This window comes from Mobula birostris, chromosome 15, assembly GCF_030028105.1.
Source record: "Mobula birostris isolate sMobBir1 chromosome 15, sMobBir1.hap1, whole genome shotgun sequence".
Lineage (NCBI taxonomy): Eukaryota > Metazoa > Chordata > Chondrichthyes > Myliobatiformes > Myliobatidae > Mobula > Mobula birostris.
In genome coordinates this window covers 5,380,294-5,406,383 of record NC_092384.1, presented here as the reverse complement: position 1 = coordinate 5,406,383, position 26,090 = coordinate 5,380,294, and the positions used below count along the sequence as shown (strand labels likewise).

The following is a 26,090-nucleotide window of genomic DNA, read 5'->3' as shown; positions in this document are numbered from 1 at the left end:
GGCTGGTTAGGACTCAAGTGCTGGAGCATCCGAGACTAGAATCGAAACATGATATGGGACTGAAACAAAAGCAGGGTTCCAAACTAGACACGAGATGAAAATCAAAAGTAGAGCTGACAATTGAACACCAAACCTTTGTTCAGGTGCTCTTTAAATATTAAAATCCTGGCACCAAAACATCACCACCAGTTAGTGGGGCTGATCTGAATCTTTAAGGGGGCTATGCCAGCTATCCATAGTCCAGAGAGTCAGACTGTCTAAACCCTGGAAGCTGTCACCATTGGATCCGTATCATAACACTTAGCTCAGTTATTTGTGACCAGTAGTAACAACCATAGTGCTAAATTTGTGGGGAGGCTATATTGGGTTCCTTGTAACATTGAAATTAGAAGCCCAGAGTTATAATCCAGGGTAAGATTTCACTTATCTTCAAAAAAGATAAAAGTATGGAATTGAATTTACTTAATGATTGAATTTAAATACTTATCAGAATCAAGAAATGGTGTTGGAGTATTAGATTGTCATTCAGGTGTAACCGGTATGTAACTGCTCTGTCAGATGACTTGTAAACCATTCTAAACATCTGCTTTGAGAGTAAAATTGGTTGGACTTCACAGCATGTAGCATTGAGTCATACTGGATCCAAATGTAGCAAAGTCACTCATCCAGGAGCAAGTGAATAAATTTGAAGTGCATTTCCATAAAGTAACCAAGCAACAGTCCAAGGCTGCTTTTACAACACTCATCATCACGAAGCACAACGGCAGCCCATGCTTGGGAGCATCACCAACACCATCCTTCATGACTGCTAAATCTATATTTGGAGTTTCCTACTGATTGTGGGAATACACTCACCAAAAGGACTATATCAGCCCAAAGAGAAACTTATTGCCTCCTTATCTATTGCAGTTCTGAATGGAAAGCAATCATTGGCATTGCTAATGAAATTCTAATCCCATAACCCCACAATTCAATAAATACATATTCAAAGCTATGAATAGAAACTTCTTCACAAACAAGAGAAAATCTACAGATGCTGGAAATCCGAGCAACACACACAAATTGCTGGAGGAACTCAGCAGACCAGAAAGCATCTATGGAAAAAAGTACAGTTGACTTTTCGGGCCGAAACCCTTTGGCAGGACCTGAAATGTCGACTATACTTTTTTCCATAGATGCTGCCTGGCCTGTTGATTTCCTCCAGTTTTTTGTGTATGTTGGTTGAATAGAAACTTCTTCATGATTCATATTTCATGTGCTTGTGACTGATCTTTTGCTCTTTCATCCAAGATTCTAACTCAGTTCACTTCGCTGTACAAGGTTCAAAACTGAATTCACTTCAGCTAATTCCAAATGTCCTGCTTTGTCTGGCTGATTGCCACAGGGACCTGCTCCATTCACTCACTAACATTGTTCAGTCTTGAATTGGATTGACTTTATTTCTTACATCCTTCACATACGTGAGGAGTAAAAATCTTTTCACATACATGAGGGGTAAAAATCTTTATGTTACATCTCCGTCTAAATGTGCAATTTGCAATCACAGTAATTTATAATAATTTATAATAAATAGACCAGTCAATTTAATATAGAAATACACTCAAATCAACGTGAGTTAATCAGTCTGATGGCCTGGTGGAAGAAGCTGTCCTGGAGCCTGTTGGTCCTGGCTTTTATGCTGTGGTACCGTTTCCCAGATGGAAGCAGCTGGAATAGATTGTGGCTGGGGAGACACGGGTCCCCAATGATCCTGTGGGCCCTTTTTACACATCTGTCTTTGTAAATGTCCTGAATCATGGGAGGTTCACAACTACAGATGCACTGGGCTGTCCGCACCACTTTCTGCAGAATCCTGCGATTAAGGGAGGTACAGTTCCCATACCAGGCAATAATGCAGCCAATCAAGATGCTCTCAATTGTGCCCCTGTAGAAAGTCTTAGGATCTGGGGGCCCATACCAAAGTTCCTCAACCATCTGAGGTGAAAGAGGCGTCGTTGTGTTTTTTTCACCACACAGCTGGTGTGTACAGACTGCGTGAGGTCCTCGGTGATGTGGATGCTGAGGAACTTAAACCTTTTTACCCTCTCAACCCCAGATCCATTGATGTTAATAGGGGTTAGCCCATCTCCATTCCTCCTGTAATCCACAACCAGCTCCTTTGTTTTTGCGACATTGAGGGAGAGGTTGTTTTCTTGACACCACTGTGTCAGAGAGATGACTTCTTCCCTGTAGGCCACCTCGTTATTGTTTGAGATAAGACCAATCAATGTCGTGTCGTTGGCAAATTTAATTAGCAGATTAGAGCTGTGGGTGGCGACACAGTCATGGGTATACAGGGGGTAAAGGAGGGGGCTTCGTACACAACCCTGGCAGGCTCCTGTATTGAGAGTCAGAGGGGTGGAGGTGAGGGAGCCCACTTTTACCTCTGCCGGTGATCTGACAGGAAGTCCAATTTCCAGCTGCACAAGACAGGGTCAAATCCGAGGTCCCTGAGCTTCTTGTAGAGCCTGGATGGAATTATGGTGTTGAATGCTCAACTGTAGTCCAAGGCAAGATTCTTCCATAAGCATCCTTCTTCTCCAGATGAGTAAGGACAGTATGTAGAGCAGTGGCTATTGCGTTGTCTGTTGATCGGTTGTGTCAGTAGGCGAATTGTAGGGAGTCTAGTTTATGTGGTAGCAAGCTGCAGATGTAATCCTTGACCAGCCTCTCAAAGCATTTGCTTATTATTGAGGTGAGTGCAACAGGACGCCAGTTGTTCAGGGATGTTACCTTGGTCTTTTTTGGTACAGGGACAATGGTGGATAATTTGAAGCAGGAGGGCATTCTACACTGAGAGAGGGAGAGATTTAAAACGTCTGTCAACACACCTGCTAGCTGTGCTGCGCACATCCTGAGTACTTGCCCTGGGATGCCGTCCAGTGCCGCAGCCTTGCGACTGTCCACTCATTGGAAACATCTGTGTTCCTCAGCCTCAGAGATGACCAGGTTGCAGGTTGTAGTGGTGGCTTTCCTCAGAGGCTCAGAGTTAGCGACATCAAACTGAGCGTAAAAGTGATTGAGCTCATATGAGAGAGAGGCTGTCATGTTGGCGGCACCACATGTTTGGATTTGAGGTCTGTGATGATATGTAACACTTGCCACAAGTCACGTGTGCTATTCGTTGTGAATCTTGACTCAATCTTGTCCCTGTATTGTTGTTTCGTAGCCTTGATAGCTTTGCACAGATTGTAGCTGCTTTTCTTGAGCTCTTGCTGATTGCCGGCAATGTAAGCTCTATGTTGCGCTGTAAGTGCTGCTCACACGGAACTATTGATCCAGAGTTTCTGGTTCGGGAAGACCCTGACCACCTTCCGGGGGGCAACGTCGTCGATGCACTTCTGGATGAAGCACATGACTCCATCCGTGAGCTCAGAGGATGAGACTGGAGGTAGATAGGAGCTACAAGGAGATAGTCACCCTGAGGCTGCAGGAGTTAGACAAGTGGGTTACTGTCAGGGATGGGATGGGAAGAGCTCAGATAGAGCAATCCCCCTCAGTAATTGTTATCATTATCTCGTTTTGGATGTTGTTGAGGGGGCTGATCTGACAGAGGACGATCACAACAATTGGGTCTCTGGCCCCGAGCCTGGTTCTGTGGTGCAGAAGGGCGAGAAGAAGATGAGGAATGCGGTAGTCACAGGCAATTCAATAGTGAGGCCAACAGACAGGAGGTTCTGAAGACCTGGTAGAGATACCTGCATGGTGTGTTGCCTCCCAGGTGCCAGGGTACAGGATGTCTCAGATCGGGTGCGGAGTATTCTGAAGGAAGAGGGTGGACAGCCAGAAGTCTTGGTACATGGTGGTACCAATGAAATAGTTAGAAAAAAGAAGGAGCTCCTGAAGAAAGAATTCAGAGAGTTGGGTGGGAAGCTGAAAATCGGGATCTCCAGGGTAGTAATTTCAGGATTGCTGCCTGTGCCATGTGCTAACGAGTATAAGAATAGCATGATCAGGTGTATGAATGTGTTGCTGAGAGACCGGTGTAGGGGCCAGAGCTTTGGGTTCCTGGATCACTAGGGCCCTTTCTGGGAGCGGTACGACCTGTACAAAAAAGGATGAGTTATACCGGAACCCAAAGGGGTCCAATATCCCATATTTGGCAGGGGGATGGGAACTGGAGTAATAGGGCTGAGGAAGGGGAAAACAGAAATAAATCAAAGATAGCGTGGAACAGCAATGATAGAAAGGACAGGCAGGAGATGAGGCATAATCACACCCAGTGGGATGCGTTACAGGGCAATAGGGGTGGGGTGCAGTTAAAACAGAAAGCAACACATACTGGACTGAAAGTGCTATTTTTGAATGCACGCAGCATAAGAAATAAAATGGACGATCTTGAAATTAAGCGACAGATTGGCAAGTATGACGTTGTAGCCATCTCCGAAACTTGGCTAAAGGATGGCTACCATTGGGAGCTGAATGTCCAAGGATGTACAATTTATCGGAAAGATAGGTTAGTAGGCAGATGGGTTGATGTGTCCTATGTATAAGAAATAATACTAAGTTATTAGAAAGGGATGACATAGGATTGAAAGGTGTAGAGACTCTATGGATTGAGGTAAGAAATGGCCAGGGTAAAAGGACCCTAATGGCAGTTGTACACAGGCGTCCAAACAGCAGTTAGGATGTGGATTGCAAATTACAGCAGGAGATAGAAAAGGCATGTCAGGAGGGCAATGTCATGATAATCATTGGGGATTTTAACATGAAAGTGGATTGGGAAAACCAAGCCAGTGCTGGACCTCAAGAGAGAGAATTTGTAGAATGTCTAAGGGATGGCTTTTTAGAACAGTTTGTTATTGAGCCCACTAGGAGATCGGCTGTGTTGGATTGGGTGTTGTGCAATAATCCGGAGGTGATAAGAGAGTTTAAGGTTAAGGAACCCTCAGGGAACAGTGATCACAATATGATTGAGTTCACTGAAATTTCAGAAGAGGAAACTAAATTCTAATGTATCAGTATTTGAGTGGAATAAAGAAAATCACAATATCATTAGAAGGGAACTGGACAAGGTTGACTGGAAAGAGACTAGCAGGAAGGACAGCAGAGCATCAATGGCACGAGTTTCTGTGAAAAATGAGGGAAGTGCAAGATAGATATGTTCCAAATAAGAAGATTTTTTCAAATGGAAGAAGGACACTACTGTGGCTGACAAGTGAAGTCAGAGCCAACGTAAAAGCAAAAGAGAGGGCATACAAGGAAGCCAAAACAAGTGGGAAGATAGTGGATTGGGAATCTTGTAAAAACTTGCAGAAGGAAACTAAGAAGGTCGTTAGGAAGAAATAGATGAATTATGAAAGGAAGCTGGTGATTAATATCAAAAAAGATACTGAAAGAATTTTTAAGCATATAAAGGGTACATAGAACATAAAACAGTACAGCACAGTACAGCACCTTCAGCCCACTATGTTGTGCCGATCGTCAAACCCTATCTCCCATATGACCCCCCACCTTAAATTCCTCCATATACCTGTCTAATAGTCTCTTAAATTTCACTAGTGTATCTGCCTCCACCACTGACTCAGGCAGTGCATTCCACGCACCAACCACTCTCTGAGTAAAAAACCTTCCTCTAATATCCCCCTTGAACTTCCCACCCCTTACCTTAAAGCCGTGTCCTCTTGTATTGAGCAGTGGTGCCCTGAGGAAGAGGTGCTGGCTATCCACTCTATCTAGTCCTCTTATTATCTTGTACACCTCTATCATGTCTCCTCTCATCCTCCTTCTCTCCAAAGAGTAAAGCCCTAGCTCCCTTAATCTCTGATCATAATGTATACTCTTTAAACCAGTCAGCATCCTGTTAAATCTCCTCTGTACCCTTTCCAATGCTTCCACATCCTTCCTATAGTGGGGTGACCAGAACTGGACACAGTACTCCAAGTGTGGCCTAACCAGAGTTTTATAGAGCTGCATCGTTACCTTGCGACTCTTAAACTCTCTCCCTCGACTTATGAAAGCTAACACCCCATAAGCTTTCTTAACTACCCTATCCACCTGTGAGGCAACTTTCAGGGATCTGTGGACATGTACCCCCAGATCCCTCTGCACCTCCACACTACCAAGTATCCTGCCATTTACTTTGTACTCTGCCTTGGAGTTTGTCCTTCCAAAGTGTACCACCTCACACTTCTCTGGGTCGAACTCCATCTGCCACTTCTCAGCCCATTTCTGCATCCTATCAATGCCTCTCTGCAATCTTCGACAATCCTCTACACTATCTACAACACCACCAACCTTTGTGTTATCTGCAAACTTGCCAACCCACCCTCCTACCCCCACATCCAGGTTGTTAATAAAAATCACGAAAAGTAGAGGTCCCAGAACAGACCCATGTGGGACACCACTAATCACAATCTTCCAATCTGAATGTACTCCCTCCACCACGACCCTCTGCCTTCTGCAAGCAAGCCAATTCTGAATCCACCTGGCCAAACTTCCCTAGACCCCATGCCTTCTGACTTTCTGAATAAGCCTACCGTGTGGAACCTTGTCAAATGCCTTACTATAATCCATATAGATCACATCCACTGCACTACCGTCATCTATATGCCTGGTCACCTCCTCAAAGAACTCTATCAAGTTTGTTAGACACGATCTGCTCTTCACAAAGCCATGCTGACCGTTCATGATCAGACTATGAATCTCTAAATGTCCATAGATCCTATCTCTAAGAATTTTTTCCAACAGCTTTCCCACCACAGACGTAAGGCTCACTGGTGTATAATTACCTGGACAATCCCTAGTACCTTTTTTGAACAAGGGGACAACATTTGCCTCCCTCCAGTCCTCCAGTACCATTCCCGTGGACAACAAGGACATAAAGATCCTAGCCAGAGGCTCAGCAATCTCTTCCCTCGCCCCGTGGAGCAGCCTAGGGAATATTCCATCAGGCCCTGAGGACTTATCCGTCGTAATGTATTTTAACAACTCCAACACCTCCTCTCCCTTAATATCAACATACTCCAGAACATCAACCTCATTCATATTGTCCTCATCATCATCAAGTTCCCTCTCATTGGTGAATACCGAAGGGAAGTATACATTGAGGACCTCACTCACTTCTACAGCCTCCAGGCACATCTTCCCACCTTTATCTCTAATCAGTCCTACCTTCACTCCTGTCATCCTTTTTTTCTTCACATAACTGAAGAATGCCTTGGGGTTTTCCTTTACCCTACTTGCCAGGGCCTTCTCATGCCCCCTTCTTGCTCTTCTCAGCCACTTCTTAAGCTCCTTTCTTGCTTCTGTATATTCCTCAATAGACCCATCTGATCTTGCTTCCTAAACCTCATGTATGCTGCCTTCTTCCCCCTGACTAGATTTTCCACCTCACTTGTCACCCATGATTCCTTCACCCTACCATTCTTTATCTTCCTCACCGGGTCAAATTTATCCCTAACTTCTCGCAAGAGATCTCTAAACACCAACCACATGTTCATAGTACATTTCCCTGCAAAAACATCATCCCAATTCACACTTGCAAGTTCTAGCCTAATAGCCTCATAATTTGCCCTTCCCCAATTAAAAATTTTTCTGTCCTCTCTGTTTCTATCCTTTTCCATGATAATGCTAAAGGCCAGGGAGCGGTGGTCACTGTCCCCCAGATGCTCAGTTAAAAGAGAGTCGTGGGTGAATATAAGACTACCCTCGTAAGTGTCAGGGTAGTGAAGCTTGTGCAGTGAAAATTACGATTGAGAAGGTGCTCAGGAGGTTTAATGGTCCGAGGGTGGATAAACCTCCTGGACCTGATGGAATGCACCCTCCGGTTCTGAAGGAAGTAGCTGGAGAGATTCTGGCATTGTACTGGGTGGCTGCAAAATTGCAAATTTAAGAAGGGTGGGAGGCATCAGAAAGGAAACTATAGACCTTTTAGCCTGACATCAGTGGTTGGGAAGTTGCTGGAATCGATTGTTAGGGTTGAGATTATGGAGTACCTCGAGGCGCATGACAAGATGGGCCAAAGCCAGCATGGTTTCTTGAAAGGAGAATCCTGCCTGACTAACCTACTGCAATTTTTTGAGGAAATTACAAGCAGAGTAGACAAAGGAGTTGCAGTTGATGTGGTGTACTTGGATTTTCAGAAGGCCTTTGACAAGGTGCCTCACATGAGGCTGCTGAACAAGATAGGACCCAGTGGAATTACAAGGGAGTTACTACCATGGGTGGAGCATTGGCTGGTCAGCAAAAAAAAAGAAAGTGGGAATAAAAGGATCCTATTCTGGCTGGCTGCTGGTTACCAGTGGAGTTCCAGGGGCTGGTGTTAGAACTGCTGCTTTTTACGATGTATATCAATGATTTGGACTATGGGATTAATGGATTTGTAACTAAATTTGCCAATGATACAAAGATAGGTGGAGGAGCGGGTAGTGCCGAGGAAACAGAGCCTGCAGAAAGACTTAGATAGTATAGGGGAATGGGCGAAGAAGTGGCAAATGAAATACAATGTTGGAAAGTGTATGGTCATGCACTTTGGTGGAACAAATGATCGGGCAGACTATTATTTAGATGGGGAGAGAATTCAAAATGCAGAGTTACAAAGGGACTTGGGAGTCCTTGTGCAGGATACCCTAAAGGTTAACCTCCAGGTTGAGTCGGTGGTGAAGAAGGCAAATGCAATGTTGGCATTCATTTCTAGTGTTAGAATATAAGAGCAAGGATGTGATGTTGAGGCTCTGTAAGGTACTCATGAGACCACACTTGGAGTATTGTGTGCAGTTTTGGTCTCCTTATTTTAGAAAGGATATACTGACATTGGAGAGGGTTCAGAGAAGATTCACAAGAATGATTCCAAGAATGAAAGGGTTACCATACGGAGAACATCTGGCAGCTCTTGGGCTGTATTCCCTGGAGTTCAGGAGAATGAGGGAGGATCTCATAGAAACATTCCGAATGTTAAAAGGCCTGAACAGATTAGATATGGCAAAGTTATTTCCCATGGTAAGGGAGTCCAGGACAAGAGGGCACGACTTCAGGACTGAAGGATGTCCATTTAGAACAGAGATACAGAGAAATTACTTTAGTCAGAGGGTAGTAAATCTGTGGAATTTGTTGCCATGAACCAAGTCATTGATTACATTTAAGGCAGAGATAGATAGGCTCTTGATAGCCAGGGCATCAAAGAGTATGGGGAGAAGGCAGGGGAGGGGAGATGACTTGAAGAATTGGAACAGCCCATGATTGAATGGTGGAGCAGACTTGATGGGCTGAATGGCCTACTTCTGCTTCTATATCTTATGTCTTATGGTCATCATGGAAGATATTTCAGTCAACGTCAATGAAGCAGTCCTGCAGCATGGAGACCGATTGGTCGGACCAACAGTGGACGATTTTAACTATGGCCGCCTCTTGTTTCCTTGTTTCAGCTGCTACCTGTACGTTGGCAAAAGCAGAATTGAAGAGTGATCTGATTTTCCAAAAGCTGGGCGAAGGAGAGCTTTGTAAGCATTGCAGAAAGGAGTGTAATAGTGGACAAAGTATCTTATCTCCACAAGTGCTCACCTGGATGTGCTGACAAAACTTAGGAGAGACTTTTGTCAGCAACGCTCGATTAACGTCACCGACGACGATGAATGCAGCCTCTGGGTGTGCAGTCTTCACAATGTTGATGGTCTCATACAGTTCCTCCCACTGTGATGATAACAGCCGTGAACTCCCTGGGCAGTCAGTAGGGTCTGCACAGCAGTACCAGATATTCCAGGTCTGGGGAAAAACAGAATTTGAGTGCATGCACATTCTGCGGGTCGCACCCAGCATTGTTATCCATGAAGCATACCCCTCCTCCTTTAGTTTCCCCAGAGAGGTTTTTTGACCTGTCCACCCAGAACAGGGAGAACCCAGAGAGCTCAATGGCATGATCCAATATCTCCTCTGTCAGCCAGGTCTCCACAAAGCACAAAACATTACATTACTTTGTTTCCTGCTGACAGAACATTCAGTTCACACAGCTTGTTGTCCAGGGACTGAATGTTAGCCAGGAGTGTGTTAGGGAGTAGTGGCTGATTTGCACACCGCCTCACACTCACCAGGACGCCGGCCCTTCTCCCTCACCTCTGGTGCTTGTTCCGAGGTAGTGGCGATGTAAGAGATGAGTCTCCCATGGATGGTGCAAGCAGGGGATCCCAGTGTAGGAAAGACGGTTGCCTCTATTCACTGAATCACTGGCTGATTTTTTTTTAAATACAGAAAGGTTTATATATAAAATGAATATTGGAAAAACATTCATGGATGAGGCACAAATTTCTGATCTGTGCCTTTGTCACTTCCAGCTTTGTTGCCTCCAGACTATATTCCACATTGGCCATGCTCTTTCCATTCTCTGGGAACCTGAGACAATTCAGAATTAATTCAGATTTCACTTGCCAGTGTGGAATCCTGTACCAGACCTTGTTCTCTCAATAGCCTTGTGCTTGCTGACCTACACAACAGTTCTAGATTAAGATACATTTTGATTTTAAAGTCCTTAACCTTAGATTCAAAGCTGTGCCCAGCCATTTCTTTTACTTCCTCAGCTGTAATGCCCTCCGGTCCTGTAATCCCATAGTTACAGTTGTTCCATTGCAGGCTCCTGAGATCTCTTTAATTTTCTTGCTCTTTCTACTTGAAGGCTGGACGGTCTGTTTCCATGGTGTAATAACTCTGTGGCCATTTGTAGCAATATCTTTAACAGCTAATCTCTCGGATTCTCTCTTTCCAACTTTCTGCTTCTTTTCTCACTTTTAAGAAAATTATGTTCAAAGTAAATGTATTATCAAAGTATATATATACTACCACAGGATTCATTTTCATGTGGGCATTCACAGTAAATTCAAAGAAACACAATAGAGGTGTAGATGCAAGTGTAGCACTTAAACATAGAAACATAGAAAATGGGTGCAGGAGTAGGCCATTCAGCCCTTCGAGCCTGCACCACTATTCAGTATGATCATGGCTGATCATCCAACTCAGAAACCTGTATCTGCCTTCTCTCCATACCCCCTGACCCCTTTAGCCACAAGGGCCATATCTAACCCCCTCTTAGATATAGCCAATGAACTGGCCTCAACTGTTTCCTGTGGCAGAGAATTCCACAGATTCACCACTCTCTGTGTGAAGAAATTTTTCCTCATCTCGGTACTAAAAGGCTTCCCCTTTATCCTTAAACTGTGACCCCTTGTTCTGGACTTCCCCAACATCGGGAACAATCTTCCTGCATCGAGCCTGACCAATCCCTTTAGAATTATATATGTTTCAATAAGATCGCCCCTCAGTCTTCTGAATTCCAGCGAGTATAAGCCTAGTCAATCCAGTCTTTCATCATATGAAAGTCCTGCCATCCCAGGAATCAAACTGGTGAACCTTCTTTGTACTCCCTCTATGGCAAGAATGTCTTTCCTCAGATTAGGGGACCAAAACTGCACACAATATTCCAGGTGTGGTCTCACCAAGGTCTTGTACAACTGCAGTAGTACCTTCCTGCTCCTGTACTCTGCTTTGTTCTGGGGCTGCTCCGGCCTTTGTTCTGGAGCTGCTCCGGCCTATGGTCAGGCCACACTTAGATCCCCACCAGTTTGCCTACCAGCCCCGACTAGGAGTTGAGGATGCCATCGTCTACCTGCTGAACCGTGTCTACGCCCACCTGGACAAGCCAGCAAGCACTGTGAGGGTCATGTTTTTTGACTTCTCCAATGCATACAACACCATCCGCCCTGCTCTGCTGGGGGAGAAGCTGACAGCGATGCAGGTGGATGCTTCCCTGGTGTCATGGATTCTTGATTACCTGACTGGCAGACCACAGTACGTGTGCTTGCAACACTGTGTGTCCGACAGAGTGATCAGCAGCACTGGGGCTCCACAGGGGACTGTCTTGTCTCCCCTTCTCTTCACCATTTACACCTCGGACTTCAAGTACTGCACAGAGTCTTGTCACCTTCAGAAGTTTTCGGATGATTCTGCCATAGTTGGATGCATCAGCAAGGGAGATGAGGCTGAGTACAGAGCTACGGTAGGAAACTTTGTCACATGGCGTGAGCAGAATTATCTGCAGCTTAATGTGAAAAAGACTAAGGAGCTGGTGATAGACCTGAGGAGAGCTAAGGTACCGGTGACCCCTGCTTGCATCCAGGGGGTCAGTGTGGACATGGTGGAGGATTACAAATACCTGGGGATACGAATTGACAATAAACTGGACTGGTCAAAGAACACTGAGGCTGTCTACAAGAAGGGTCAGAACCGCCTCTATTTCCTGAGGAGACTGAGGTCCTTTAACATCTGCCGGATGATGCTGAGAATGTTCTACGAGTCTGTGGTGGCCAGTGCGGACATGTTTGCTGTTGTGTGCTGGGGCAGCAGGCTGAGGGTAGCAGACACCAACAGAATCAACAAACTCATTCGTAAAACCAGTGATGTTGTGGGGATGGAACTGGACTCTCTGACGGTGGTGTCTGAAAAGAGGATGCTGTCCAAGTTGCATGCCATCTTGGTCAATGCCGCCCATCCACTACATAATGTACTGGGTGGGCACAGGAGTACATTCAGCCAGAGACTCATTCCACCGAGATGCAACACAGAGCGTCATAGGAAGTCATTCCTGCCTGTGGCCATCAAACTTTACAACTCCTCCCTTGGAGGGTCAGACACCCTGAGCCAACAGGCTGGTCCTGGACTTATTTCATAATTTACTGGCATAATTTACATATTACTATTTAACTACTTATGGTTCTATTACTATTTATTATTTAAGGTGCAACTGTAACGAAAACCAATTTCCCCCGGGATCAATAAAGTATGACTTTGAGTATGAATATGACTATGACTACTTGAATCCTCTTGCTATGAATGCCAGCATACGATTCGCCTTTTTCACCGCCTCCTGTACCTGCATGCCCACTTTCAATGACTGGTGCATAATAACACCCAGGTCTCGTTGCACCTCCCCTTTTCCTAATCGGCCATCATTCAGGTAATGATCTGTTTTCCTGTTCTTGCCACCAAAGTGGATAACCTCACATTTATACACATTAAATTGCATCTGCCATGAATTTGCCCACTCACCCAACCTATCCAAGTCACCCTGCATCCTCTTAGCATCTTCCTCACAGCTAACACTGCCACCCAGCTTCGTGCCATCCGCAAACTTGGAGATGCTGCATTTAATTCCCTCGTCTAACTCATTAATATATATTGTAAACAACTGGGGCCAGCACTGAGCCTTGTGGTACCCCACTGTTCTGCTTGCAACGAGGAAGTTTGTGGGGAGGGACAAATGGACAAGGGAGTCGTGTAGGGAACGATGCCTGCAGAAAGCAGAAAGTGGGGGTGTGGGCAAGATGTGCTTGGTGGTGGGATCCCTACACTTGCTCCCTCACTACCATTCAGAGTCCTAAATAGTTCTTCCAGGTGAGGCGACACTTCACCCGTGAGTCTGTTGGTGGTCATATATTGTGTTCAGTGCTCGCAGTGTGGCCTCCTGTATATTGGTGAGACCTGACGGAGATTGGGAGACCACCGCTCCATCTGCCAGAAAAAACAGGATCTTCCAGTGGCCACCCATTTTAATTCTACTTCCCATTCCAATATGTCCATCCATGGCCTCCTCCACTGTTGTGATGTGGTCACACTTAGGTTGGAGGAACAATATCTTATATTGCTTTTGGATAGCCTCCAACCTGATGGCATGAACATTGATTTCTCAAACTTCAGATAATGCTCCTCTGCCCTTCTCCATTTCCCATCCTCTTTTCCCTCTCTCACGTTACCTCCTTGCCCTCCCACTGCCTCCCTCTGGTGCTCCTCCCCCCTTTCTTTCTTCCATGGACTTCTGTCTCTTTCACCAATCAACTCCAAGCTCTTTACTTCATCCTGCTCCCTCCAGGTTTCACCTGTCACCGCATGCTTCTCTTTCCCATCACCCTCTGCCTTTTAAATCTATCCTCCGCATTTTTTCCAGTCCTGCCATAGGCTTTCAACCCGAAATGTTGGCTGAACTCTTTTCCTAGATGCTGCCTGGCCTGCTGAATTCCTCCAGCATTTTGTGTGTGTTGCTTGGATTTCCAGCATCTGTGAATTTTCTCTTGTTTGTGATTGAATTACAGCCTTGAGTCTGTGTGGATAGGTATCTATCAGCTTTGCACATCTGGACACTGCAATTTTTTCCCCATTCTTCTTCACAAAACTTCTCAAGCTCTGTCAGGTTGCATGGAGAGCGTGAGTGAATAGTGCTTTTCAAGGTCAGCCACAAATTCTCAATGGGATTGAGGTCTGGAATTTGACTTGGCCATTCTAGGACATTAACTTTGTCATGTTTAAGCCATTCCTGTGTAGCACTGGCTTTATGCTTGAAGTCATTGTCTTGCTGGGAAACAAATCTTCTCCCGAGTCACAGTTCTGCAAACTGCATCAGATTTTCCTCCAGGATTTTCATTGTATTTGTATATATTCATTTTACTTTCTACCTTCATAAGCCTTCCAGTGCCTGCTGCAGTGAAGCATCCCCACAGCAAGAATCAGCCACCACCAAGTTTCATGGTAGGGGTGGTGTGTTTTTGATGATGTGTGGTGTCTGGCTTACGCCAAACGTAGTATTATTTAGTCTGATGGCTAGAAAACTGAATTTGAGTTTCAGCAGACCATAGAACCTATACTGACTCACCAGCAGCAGGACCTTCCAGATACAGGTGTAGTTGTACTATAATCAATTGAAACACCTTGTCTGCGCACGGTGATCTAATTATGTGACTTCTAAAACTAATTGGCTTCACCAGTGATGATTTGTGTGTCATATTAAAGGGGGTGAATACTTCTACAATCAATTATTTTGTGTTTTATATTTGCAAATAATTTAGGTGACTTTGTAGAGATCTGTTTTCACTCTGACACAAGAGACTTTTTCTGTTTATCAGTGTCAAAAAAACCAAATTACATCCACTGTGATTCAATGTTGTAAAACAATAAAACATGAAAACTGCCAAGTCAGAGTGAATACTTTTTTTAGGCCCTGTAAAGATATATGAGCTGAATTAGACCATTTGGCCCATTGTGTCTACTCCAGCATTTCATCATGGCTGATCCATTTTTCCTCTCAGCCCCAATCTCCTGCCTTCTCCCTGTATACCTTCATGCCCTGCCCAATCAATAATCTATCAACTTCTGCCTGAAATATACATAAGACTTGGCCTTCACAGTTGCCCATGGCAAAGAATTCCACAAATTCACCACTCTCTGGCTAAAAAAATTCCTCTTCATCTCTGATAAAAGAATGTCCCTCTATTCTGAGGCTGTGTCCTCTGGTCCTCAATTATCTCACCAGAGGAAATATCCTCTCCACATTATTCTCTCAAGGCCTTTCACTATTCGCTAGGTTTCAATGAGGTCACCCCTCGTTCTTCTGAATTCTAGTGAATACAGGCCCAGAGCCATCAAACATTTTTCATATGACATACAGTTTAATTTTTGAATCATTTTAATGGACCCCCTTTGAACCCTCTCCAGTAGCAACACATCCTTTCTAAGATAAGGGATCCAAATATGCACACAATACTCTAGGTCAGGCCTCGCCAGTGCTTTATAAAGCCTCAACATTACATCCTTGGTTTTATATTCTAGTCTTCTTGAAATGAATGGCAGCATTGCATTTGCCTTCCTCAGCACAGACTCAACCTACAAATGAACCTTAAGGAAACCTGCTCGAGGACTCCCAAGACCTTTTGTACCTCATATTTTTTAAATTTCTCTCCATTTAGAAAAGTCTACCCTTTTATTTCTTCTACCAAAGTGCACGACCATACATTTCTCAAAACTGTATTCCCTCTGCCATTTCTTTGCCCATTCTCCTAATATGTCTAAGTCCTTCTGTAGCTTCTCTACTTCCTCAGAACTATCTGCCCCTCATCTCTCTTCATATCATCTGTAAACTTTGTACCAAAACCATCAATTCCATCATCCAAATCATTGACATACAATGTGTAAAGAATCAGCCCTAACGTGGATTCATATGAATCGTCACTAGTCACCGGCAGCCAATCAGAAAAGGCTCCCTTTATTCCCACTCTGTGCCTTCTGCCAATCAGCCACTGCTTTATCCTTGCTTGTATCTTTCCTGTAATACTATGGGCTCTTCACTTATTAAGCAACCTCATATGTGGCACCCTGTCAAAGGATTTCTGAAAATCCAAGTACCCAACATCAACCGAATATTCTTTGTCTATCCTGCTTGTTATTTCTTTAAAGAATTCCAATAGATTTGTCAGACCGTGGCCTATGGCCTACTTTATGATGTGCCTCCCAGTGACCCAAAATCACATCCTTAACAACTGATTCCAACAGCTTCCCAACCACTGAGGTCAGACCGAGTGGCCTATAATTTCCTTTCTTCTGTCTCTCTCCTTTTTGAGGAATGGAGTGATATTTACAATTTTCCAGTCCTCCGGAACAATTCCAGAATTTAGTGATTCTTCTAGGATCAATACTAACACCTCCACAATCTCTTCAGCCACCTCTTTCAGAACCCTGTGGTGTACACTATTTGGCTCAGGTGACTCTACCTTAGGAACTTCCAGTTTCCCAAGAACCTTCTATGACATTCTGGAACTTCTGGCGTACTGCTAGTATCTTCCACAGTGAAGACTAATACAAAATACTTATTCAGTTCACCTGCTATTTCCTTCTCCCCCATTATTACCTCTCCAGCATCATTTTCCAGCAGTCTGATAGCCACTCTTGCCTCTCTTTTACACTTTATGTATTTGAAGAAACATTTGTTTTCCCCTTTAATATTTTTGGCTAGCTTACTTTCGTATTCCATCTTTTGCTTATTGACTTTTCTAGTTACCTTCTGTCAGTTTTTAAAAACTTCCTAATCCTCTAACTTGTAACTAATTTTTGCTCTAATATATGCCCTCTCTTTGGCTGTGACTTCTCTTGTTACCCACGATTGTGTCCTCTTGCTTTTACAGTACTTCTTCTTCTTTAGGATGTATATGTCCTGTGCCTTCTCAATTGCTTCCAGAAATTCGGAGCTTGCCCAGGTAGATAGGGGGGGGAATACTGACGAGGATGATATGTTCCACAAAGGAGGAAGTTCTCAAATGGCAGGGCTAGCCAACTGTGGCTGACAAGGGAAGTTAAGAACTGCCTAAAAGCCAAGGAAAGGGCATATAATGTAGCAAAAGTGAGTGGGAAGTTTGATGATTGGAAAGTTTTTAAAATCCAACAGAAGGCAACTGAAAAAGCTACGAAGCGAGAAGATGAAATATGAGGGCAAACTAGCCGATAATTTAAAGCAGGATAGTAAAAGTTTTTTCAGTTACAGAATACAGTGTTGGGAAATGTCTGATAATGCATTTTGGTCACAGGAACAGTAGTGCGGTCTATTATCTAAATGGGGAGAAAATTTTAACATCGGAGATGGAAAAAGACTTTGGAGTCCACGTGCAAGACTCCCAGAAAGTTAATTCATAGGTTGAGTCTGTGGTAAAGAAGACAAATGCAACGTTGTCATTTATTTCAAGGGGAATATAATATAGAAACAAGGAGATAATGCTGAAGGCTTATAAGATACCGGTCAGGCTGCACTCAGAGTATTGTCAACAGTTTTGGGACCCTTATCTCAGAAAGGATATATTGTCATTGGAGTAAATTCAGAAGGATGATTCTGGGAATGACAAGTTTAAAATATGAGGAGCTTTTTTTACAGTTTAGGGCTGTAGTCACGGGAATTTAGAAGAATGTGTGGGGACCTCATTAAAACCTATTGAATGTTGAAAGGACTAGATAAGGTGTATGTGCAGAGGATGTTCCCTCTGACAGGAGTATCCTGAACTAGAGGGCACAGCCTCAAAATTGAGGGGCAACCATTTAGAACAGGAGTAAAGAGGAAATTTTTTCAGCCAAAGACTAGTGAATCTATGTAATGCTTTGCCACAGACTGCAGTTGAGGTTCAAGTCTGTGGGTATATTTAAGGAGGAGGTTGATAGATTCCTGATTGGTCAGGGCATCAAGGGATATGGTGAGAGGGCAGGTGTATAGGGTTGAATGGGATCTGGGATCAGCCATGTTGAAATGGCAGAGAGGACTTGATGGGTTGAATGGCCTAATTCTGTTCCTACATCTTTTGGTCATATGGTCTAATTCCAGCCATTGCATTCTCTGCCTCATCTCTGCCAGTGTTCTTTTCCAGGTAATTTTGGTGAACTCTTCTCTCATGCCTCTGTAATTCCCTTTACTCCATTGTAATACTAATACATCTGACTTTAGCTTCTCCTCAAATTTCAGGGTGAATTCTATCACATTTTGATGACTTTCCCCTACGTGTTCTTTTACCTTATGCTCTTTAATCATTTCCAGTACATTGCACAACACCCAGTCCAGAACGGCTGATCTCCTAATGGGCTCAACCATGAGCTGCTCTTGAAAGCCATCACAAAGGCATTCCAGAAAATATCTCTATTGAGATCCTGCACCAACCTGATTTTCCCAATCTACCCGCATACTGAAATCCCCCATGACTTTCGTAACATTGCTCTTTTGGCATGCATTTTCTATCCCTTTGAAATTTGTTGACCACATCCTTGCTATTGTTTGGGGTGTCTGTATGTAGCTCCCGTCAGGGTCCTTTACCCTTGCAGTTCCTTCGCTCTACCCAAAATAATTCAATACCTTCTGACCCCATGTCACCTCTTTCTAATGATTCGGTCTATTTTTTTACTAACAGAGGCATGCCACCCCCCCCCCCCCCGCCTACCTGCACATCCTTTTGATACAATGTGTATCCTTGGGTGTTGAGCCCCCAGCTATAATCTTCTTTCAGCCATGATTCAGTGATACCTACAACATCATACATGCTAATCTGTAACCATGCTCCAAGTGTCGATATCTGTAACTGTTATTCCGTATACTGCGCACATTCAGACATAACACCTTCAGTCCTGTATTTACCTCTTTCCATTTTGTATGACTTTTCTGTTGCAACTCATTCCACTGACTGCAATTGTGCCCTGTCTTCAGCCTCTCCCTGCTAGGACTTGCACTACACATTGCCTTTGGTTGCAAACCAAGTATCTCATCCTCAGCTCTATCACTCTGGTTCCTGTTCCCCTGCCAAATTAACTTAAACCCTCTTGATCAACTGTAGTAAACCTGCCTGCAAGTATGTTGGACTTCAGATGTAATCCGACCCTTTTGTACAGGTCATAGCTTCCCCAGAAGAGATCCTAATGATCCATAAATCTGAACCCCACCCTCCTGCACTAGTTCCTCAGCCATGCATTCACCAAATCATCCTATTCTTACCTCACTGGTACGTGGTGCAGGCAGCAATCCAGGGGTTACTCCTCTATTTCAGCTTCCTACCTTGCTCCATAAAATCTCTCTTCAGGACTTTCTCATCTCATCCACCTATATCATTGGTGCCAATATGCACCAAGACTTCTGGCTGCTCACCTTCGCCCTTGAGAATGCCATGGACCCGATCTGAGACACCTGGGAGGCAACGGAAGGTGTCTTTCGTGCCCACAGAATCTCATCTCTTTTACTCTGACTATGGAATCTCCTATCAACACTGCAGTCCTCTTCAGCTCTCTGTTCTGCTGAGGCACAGGACAGTCTTAGTGCCAGGGATTTGGTTAATGTCGCTTCCCCTGGCAGATTGTCCCCCTCAACATATCTAAAGTTTTATAATTATTGAGGGGAACAGTCACCGGTGTACACTGCACTGGCTGTGCATATCCTTCCTTCTCCTGACAGTCACCCAGTTATCTATCTCCTGCAACCTTCGGGTGACTACCTCCCTGTAGCTCCAATCTATCACCTCCTCATTCTCCCCTATGAGTCAAAGGTCATCGAGCTGTCACTCCAGCTCCTTAATATGTTCTCTTAATAGCTGCAGCTTGGTGCACCTGGTGCAAATGGAAGCCAGCACACTGCCACTTCACAAACCACACTACTGCACTATCGACCTCCTTCTCCTCCCAGGCTCCATTACTCCTCGGAGTCTTCTGTTCTCCCTGTCTCGTTTGGAGACCGAGGCCATGAATGACTACATTGCCAAAATGCAACAGCATGGCTTTGAATTTTCCATTTCCCACCTGGAGCAGGATTCCTCTTTGTCAAAAAGAAAGATGGGGACCTCTGTCCCCTCATCAACTACCGTGGAGTCAACAAAATCACTATTAAGAATGGCTACCCTCTCCCCTTTGATTTATAGCACATTCAAAGCATTCTGTGAGTCTCAGATCTTCATCAGACTGGATCTGCGGAGTGCATACAAGCTGATACACATCCATCAGGAGCATGATAGTTAGATGATGTTCATAACACCCACTGTCATTATACACCAGTCATTGAAAGTGGGCATGCAGGTACAGCAGGCGGTGAAAAAGGCGAATGGTATGCTGGCATTTATAGCAAGAGGATTCGAGTACAGGAGCAGGGAGGTACTACTGCAGTTGTACAAGGCCTTGGTGAGACCACACCTGGAGTATTGTGTGCAGTTTTGGTCCCCTAATCTGAGGAAAGACATCCTTGCCATAGAGGGAGTACAAATAAGGTTCACCAGATTGATTCCTGGGATGGCAGGACTTTCATATGAAGAAAGACTGGATAAACTAGGCTTGTACTCGTTGGAATTTAGAAGATTGAGGGGGGGATCTGATTGAAACGTATAAAATCCTAAAGGGATTGGACAGGCTAGATGCAGGAAGATTGTTCCCGATGTTGGGGAAGTCCAGAACGAGGGGTCACAGTTTGAGGATAAAGGGGAAGCCTTTTAGGACTGAGATTAGGAAAAACTTCTTCACACAGAGAGTGGTGAATCTGTGGAATTCTCTGCCATAGGAAACAGTTGAGGGCAGTTCATTGGCTATATTTAAGAGGGAGTTAGATATGGCCCTTGTGGCTAAAGGGATCAGGGGGTATGGAGGGAAGGCTGGTGCAGGGTTCTGAGTTGGATGATTAGCCATGATCATAATAAATGGCGGTGCAGGCTCGAAGGGCCGAATGGCCTACTCCTGCACCTATTTTCTATGTTTCTATGTTTGTATGGTTGCTACGAATATTTTGTGATTCCTTTTGGACCTTCCAACAGTCCAGCTGTTTTCCAAACCTTCATCAGTGAGATCCTTCAACACATGCTATACAGGTATGTGTTCGTCCACCTGCATGATCTATGCATCTTCTCCAAGGACTCCCAAAGACCACATCCGTTCAGTCCTTCAGCATCTCCTCGAAAACCAGCTGTACTGCAAGTTAGAGAAATGCCATTTCCACACCCCAGTCATTTTCTTCCTGTGTTATTTGTTTTCACCCCAAGGTGTAACCATGGATGCAGAGAAAATGTTATTGAATGGCCCTGACCACACTACCTCAAACAGCTACAGTACTTCTTGAGCTCTCCAACTTTCTACCACCACTTCATCAGGAACCACAGCCAAATCATTGCTTTTCTCACCTCCCTCACCAAATCACCTACCTCAAGGATAACCTGGCCATCCAAACCCCTCTGGACCTTTTGTGCTAAATGTGGGTGCTGGGTCATTCTCCCCCAGCGAGCACCAGATCAGAACACACCTTTGTGACTTCTTCTCACACAAGTTCAACTCAATGCAGAGCCATTATGAAGTAGGAGACAGGGAACTACTCTTTTTTAAATGGGCCTTGGAGGAATGGAGACATTGGATGATGGAAAACAACGAGCCTTTCCTGATCTGGAGTGACCATCAGAACTTTATATCCATACAATAGACCCAGCAACTCAACCCATGTCAAGCTCACTGGGCCCTCGTCAAGCAATTCAACTTCAACATCTCCTACCGACCCAGCTCCAAGAATACAATGGCAACTCCCTGTCACAAAAGTTCAACCCACCTGAAACAGAGAGTGACCATCTGCCCATTATTCAATCCTTGCCGATCCTTATCCCGTGCGTCTGGAGATTTGAGAGCTAGATCCTCCAGGCTCTTCGCCTTCTCATCAATAGGTGACCACAGTGGCACCCTCACCTGAGTACCTGTGTCACACAAGAAGCGTCATCTGGAAAGGGTGTCCATAATGAACAGGAGACGACTCTGGCAGCTGGAACCCATGGTGTTCACAAGCCTCTGATGTCTCAATGCGCTGGCACTGTCAAAGCTGCAAGGTGGTCGGCACTTCCTAACGTCGTACCAAAGCGAACGTAGTGTAAGACACCGGCTCGGGTTAGTGTGTTTCGCCGCATTAGTTAGTAGTCTGTTTTGCGTGCTTATGTTGGAGGCCTTGCTGACCGGACTTATAGAGGCAGGGAAATGAGGAGGAATTATGCATCTCTGCCTGGCTGAGTGTAAACTATCAGCCATCTTAGCAAGTTCCCTATTGTCCTTCGTGTTGCATTACCGAGGGCTATGCAAACTTGATCAGGGATTTGCTGTTTGAAGAGCTCTTTAAAAATAAAACAAGGATGGTGATTTCCCAGGAGAGACAGCATATGGTCCATTATCTCTGAAGGCTTGGCATCGCTGAGGCTGGGCAAGCAGAGAAACAGTTTGGGTCGGTCGGACTCCAATAGCCTAAAAGTCTGTAAAATATGGGTTTTCAGCAATCGGTATTTATTGTGCTCAGATGGGTGTTCTAGCAGATTCACCACTCTCGCAGCTGTGGCAATGCTGAGCTACGCCACCACATTGAAGACATTTGGTGTCGTCAGCGGTGACTTCTCACATTACGAATTGGGCTTTAGCTTTTACAAACCGAGTGACTGCACTTTGCTCTCAAAACTCTGGCAGTTTCAAAGGGACTGTGTTGGCCCATGCGTTCAATAACCTTGGAATTGTCCTGAAGCATCAGGTCACCAATGTAGGTTTTTGCAAATAAAATGGTGTGGCGTTTTATGCTTAAAAAAAAACTGTAATTCATTTTATTGAATTCCAAAAGCTGAAACAAAGCACAGATTTCCTGAGGCATGATGAAAGCAGATCCCCAAGCAGGATCAGCACTAGGAGTGGAGATCCGTATGGGAAGGAGGCCACAGAGAGTACTGCTGGTTAGGGAAATAAGTTTGGACAGTTCAGGTTGCTGATCCTCAGGAATGGGTAATGACAGTAGGTCTAGAACACTTCAGAACTAGTACATTTTGGCTCAATTAAGCAGCTGCCCCAATTAGATAAAGTTTCATGGAAATAGTTAAAAAGGTATAAAAAAAGACAAACTACTGCTTAATTGAGTAACAAATTATGTATTTAAATAAAATACAAAATGAATTAGGACACTAGCAGAACTACTACAGTACTATAAAACTGTGTTAGTTCCTAATAGTTAATGACGGAGGAATTCATTCAGTGTATGCTGATGTCTTCTTTTTATTGACTGTAAATGAACAAAATTTGCACAGACACCTAGTGCAGATAGTGAACTGTCTTCAAACTGTGCTTTTGATGCTTGCATCCTCTGAATTTTCAACTTAATAGTAATATTTAAGATGATTGTTAATACCTTCAAATTCTTCGCAGTTCCTAACTTGAAGTAGTGAAATTGTTTCATTTTCACTCCCAATATTTCTAGCATCTCTGAGCATGAATGCTTGAAATTGCAGTGAGCAAAACAGTTCTGAAATTGTCTTCCTGTTTATTACTTATCAAATATCAGTAACAAAAATCTCTGCTTTTTGAACATAGATACACAAGTGATGCTATTTAAAAACTGTTCACTCTAAACAGTGTCGTGTTTAACAACTGCATATAATTGATGTTTGTTAGAAAATGTTCAGAACGGTCAACTCAATTAAGCAGCATAGTATCCCAAATAAACAAAAAGAATCCTGGCTATTTTCTCCAATTGTTCTTATTCTTTAAGAGTTGTCCCAAATTAGCAGTTTCCTCAATTAACCAGAATCCACTGTACTACCTTAGCGAACCCTTCAAACTTCTCTAAGAGATCTTGTAAGGGTTGCAAAGCTTGGGATGGTAGCAGAGGCTGAGGATGGTGAGGAATTCTGCAGTGTAGTCTAGGGATTTAGGAGCACTGAATACTTAACATTGGGAAGTGAAAAGGTAATTTAAAGAGCGAATTCCAGGGAGGATTTAATAAAAAGGAAGGAGAAGTAGAACTGATAGGTTTGGGTCTGATAAGGAAACCAAAATACATGCACAGAATTCAGCCGCAAATTTACTTAGTAAAGTTCAGGTAGATTTGTTCTGGATATAACTTAAGAACAAGGACTAAATGATAGACCTGTGTTTGAAAATTAAGGTGATTGAAACTTGTTTGGAGATTCATTGGTAGCTGAGGTTGTTTTTGGTGGGGAGGGTGAATGTGCAGTTTTGGCTTGAAAAGGGCTTCAGTGTAATCGTACTTAACCCCCAGCACTGGGTGATAGACTGGTTGTCTGAATGGTTGTACCTGATATAAAGAACTCCCAACATGTTATGGAAGTGATGGAACAGATTTTAACTGTTTACGGTAATTCCATGTGGCAATGATGTTGCTTAATACCTCCCTGCCTGTTCCTTTCCTTTCTTAGCAGTTCACCTGTCTGCAGAAGAGGAACAGAAACAGAGCAGCTGAAAACAAATGAAAGCAAAGATCAAACCAAACTCACAGATGAAGCTTCCATTCAGGAATCTGCCTTGCTTATTAAGGATAATGACAGGTTAGAAAATATAAATGATTCTGAGCAGAGATTAAGCTAGTTTAGAGTTGCTTCATATGGAATAACTTGTACCTATAACAAGTACATAAGAAATAGGAGCAGGAGACCATGGACTAACCTATTTGCCATTTCCCAATAACCTTTGCTGTGCAAAAATCTGCCTAACGCTGTCTTGAATATATTTAATAAGGTAGCTTCCCCGGGCAGAAAATTGCACAGATGCATTCTGCTCTGGGAAAAGCAGTTTCTCCTCATCTCTGTCCAAAATCTATTCTTCCAAATCTTGAGGTTATGCCCCCAGCTATAGTTTCACTTACCAGTAAAAACAACTTTCCTGCCTATTCTTTTTGTAATTTTATATGTTTCTATAAGATCTCCTTTCATTCTCCTGGATTCTAGCGAGTACAGTCCCTGGCGACTTAATCTCTCCTCATAGGCTAACCCTCATCTCTAGAATTAACCTAGTGAACCTTCTCTTCACTTCCTTCAAAGCCAGTATATCTTTCTCCAAGTAAGGAGACGAGAACTGCATGCAGTACTCCTGGTGTGGACTCACCATTGTACCATGAACTCTTTGCTCCTAAATTCAATCCGTCCAGCAATAAAGGTCAAAATTCTATTTCAGAATCAGAATCAGGTTTATTATCACCGGCATGTGACGTGATGTTTGTTAACTTAGCAGCAGCAGTTCAATGCAATACATAATCTAGCAGAGAGGGAAAAAAATAAAAATAATAATAAATAAACAAGTAAATCAATTACATATATTGCATAGATTTTTAAAAAACATGCAAAAACAGAAATACTGTATATTAAAAAAATGTGAGGTAGTATCCAAAGCTTCAATGTCCATTTGGAAATCGGATGGCAGAGGGGAAAAAGTTATTCCTGCATCACTGAGTGTGTGCCTTCAGGCTTCTATACCTCCTACCTAATGGTAACAGTGAGAAAAGGGCATGCCCTGGGTGCTGGAGGTCCTTAATAATGGACGCTGCCTTTCTGGGACACTGCTCCCTGAAGATGTCCTGGGTACTTTGTAGGGTAGTACAGATGGAGCTGACTAGATTTACAACCTTCTGCAGTCTCTTTCAGTCCTGTGCAGTAACCTTCTCATACCAGACAGTGATGCAGCCTGTCAGGATGCTCTCCACAGTACAACTATAGAAATTTTTGAGTTTATTTGTTGACATGCCAAATCTCTTCAAACTCCTAATGAAGTATAGCCGCTGTCTTGCCTTCTTTAGAACTACATCGATATGTTGGGACCAGGTCAGATCCTCATTGATCTCGACACCTAGGGACTTGAAACTGCTCACTCTCTCCACTTCTGATCCCTGTATGAGGATTAGTATGTGTTTCTTCATCTTACCCTTCCTGAAGTTCACAATCAGCTCTTTCGTCTTACTGATGTTGAGTGCCAGGTTGTTGCTGCAATACCACTCCACTAGTTGGCATATC

General features: G+C 43.9%; 1 protein-coding gene across 9 annotated transcripts in view; it reads left to right on the top strand.

Moving 5' to 3' along the window:
* The window catches only part of hydin (HYDIN axonemal central pair apparatus protein), a 981,559-nt gene that overhangs the window by 458,099 nt on the left and 497,370 nt on the right, over positions 1-26,090 (top strand). For 7 of the 9 annotated variants that reach the window (XM_072279252.1, XM_072279248.1, XM_072279250.1 and 4 more), the window contains one exon: positions 24,504-24,632. The exons of 1 other annotated variant lie outside the window; for it this stretch is intronic. In XM_072279252.1, the coding sequence (XP_072135353.1) occupies positions 24,504-24,632 (129 nt within the window). The remainder of the gene's footprint in view (positions 1-24,503; positions 24,633-26,090) is intronic. One more of the 9 variants, XM_072279249.1, reaches the window with a different exon arrangement.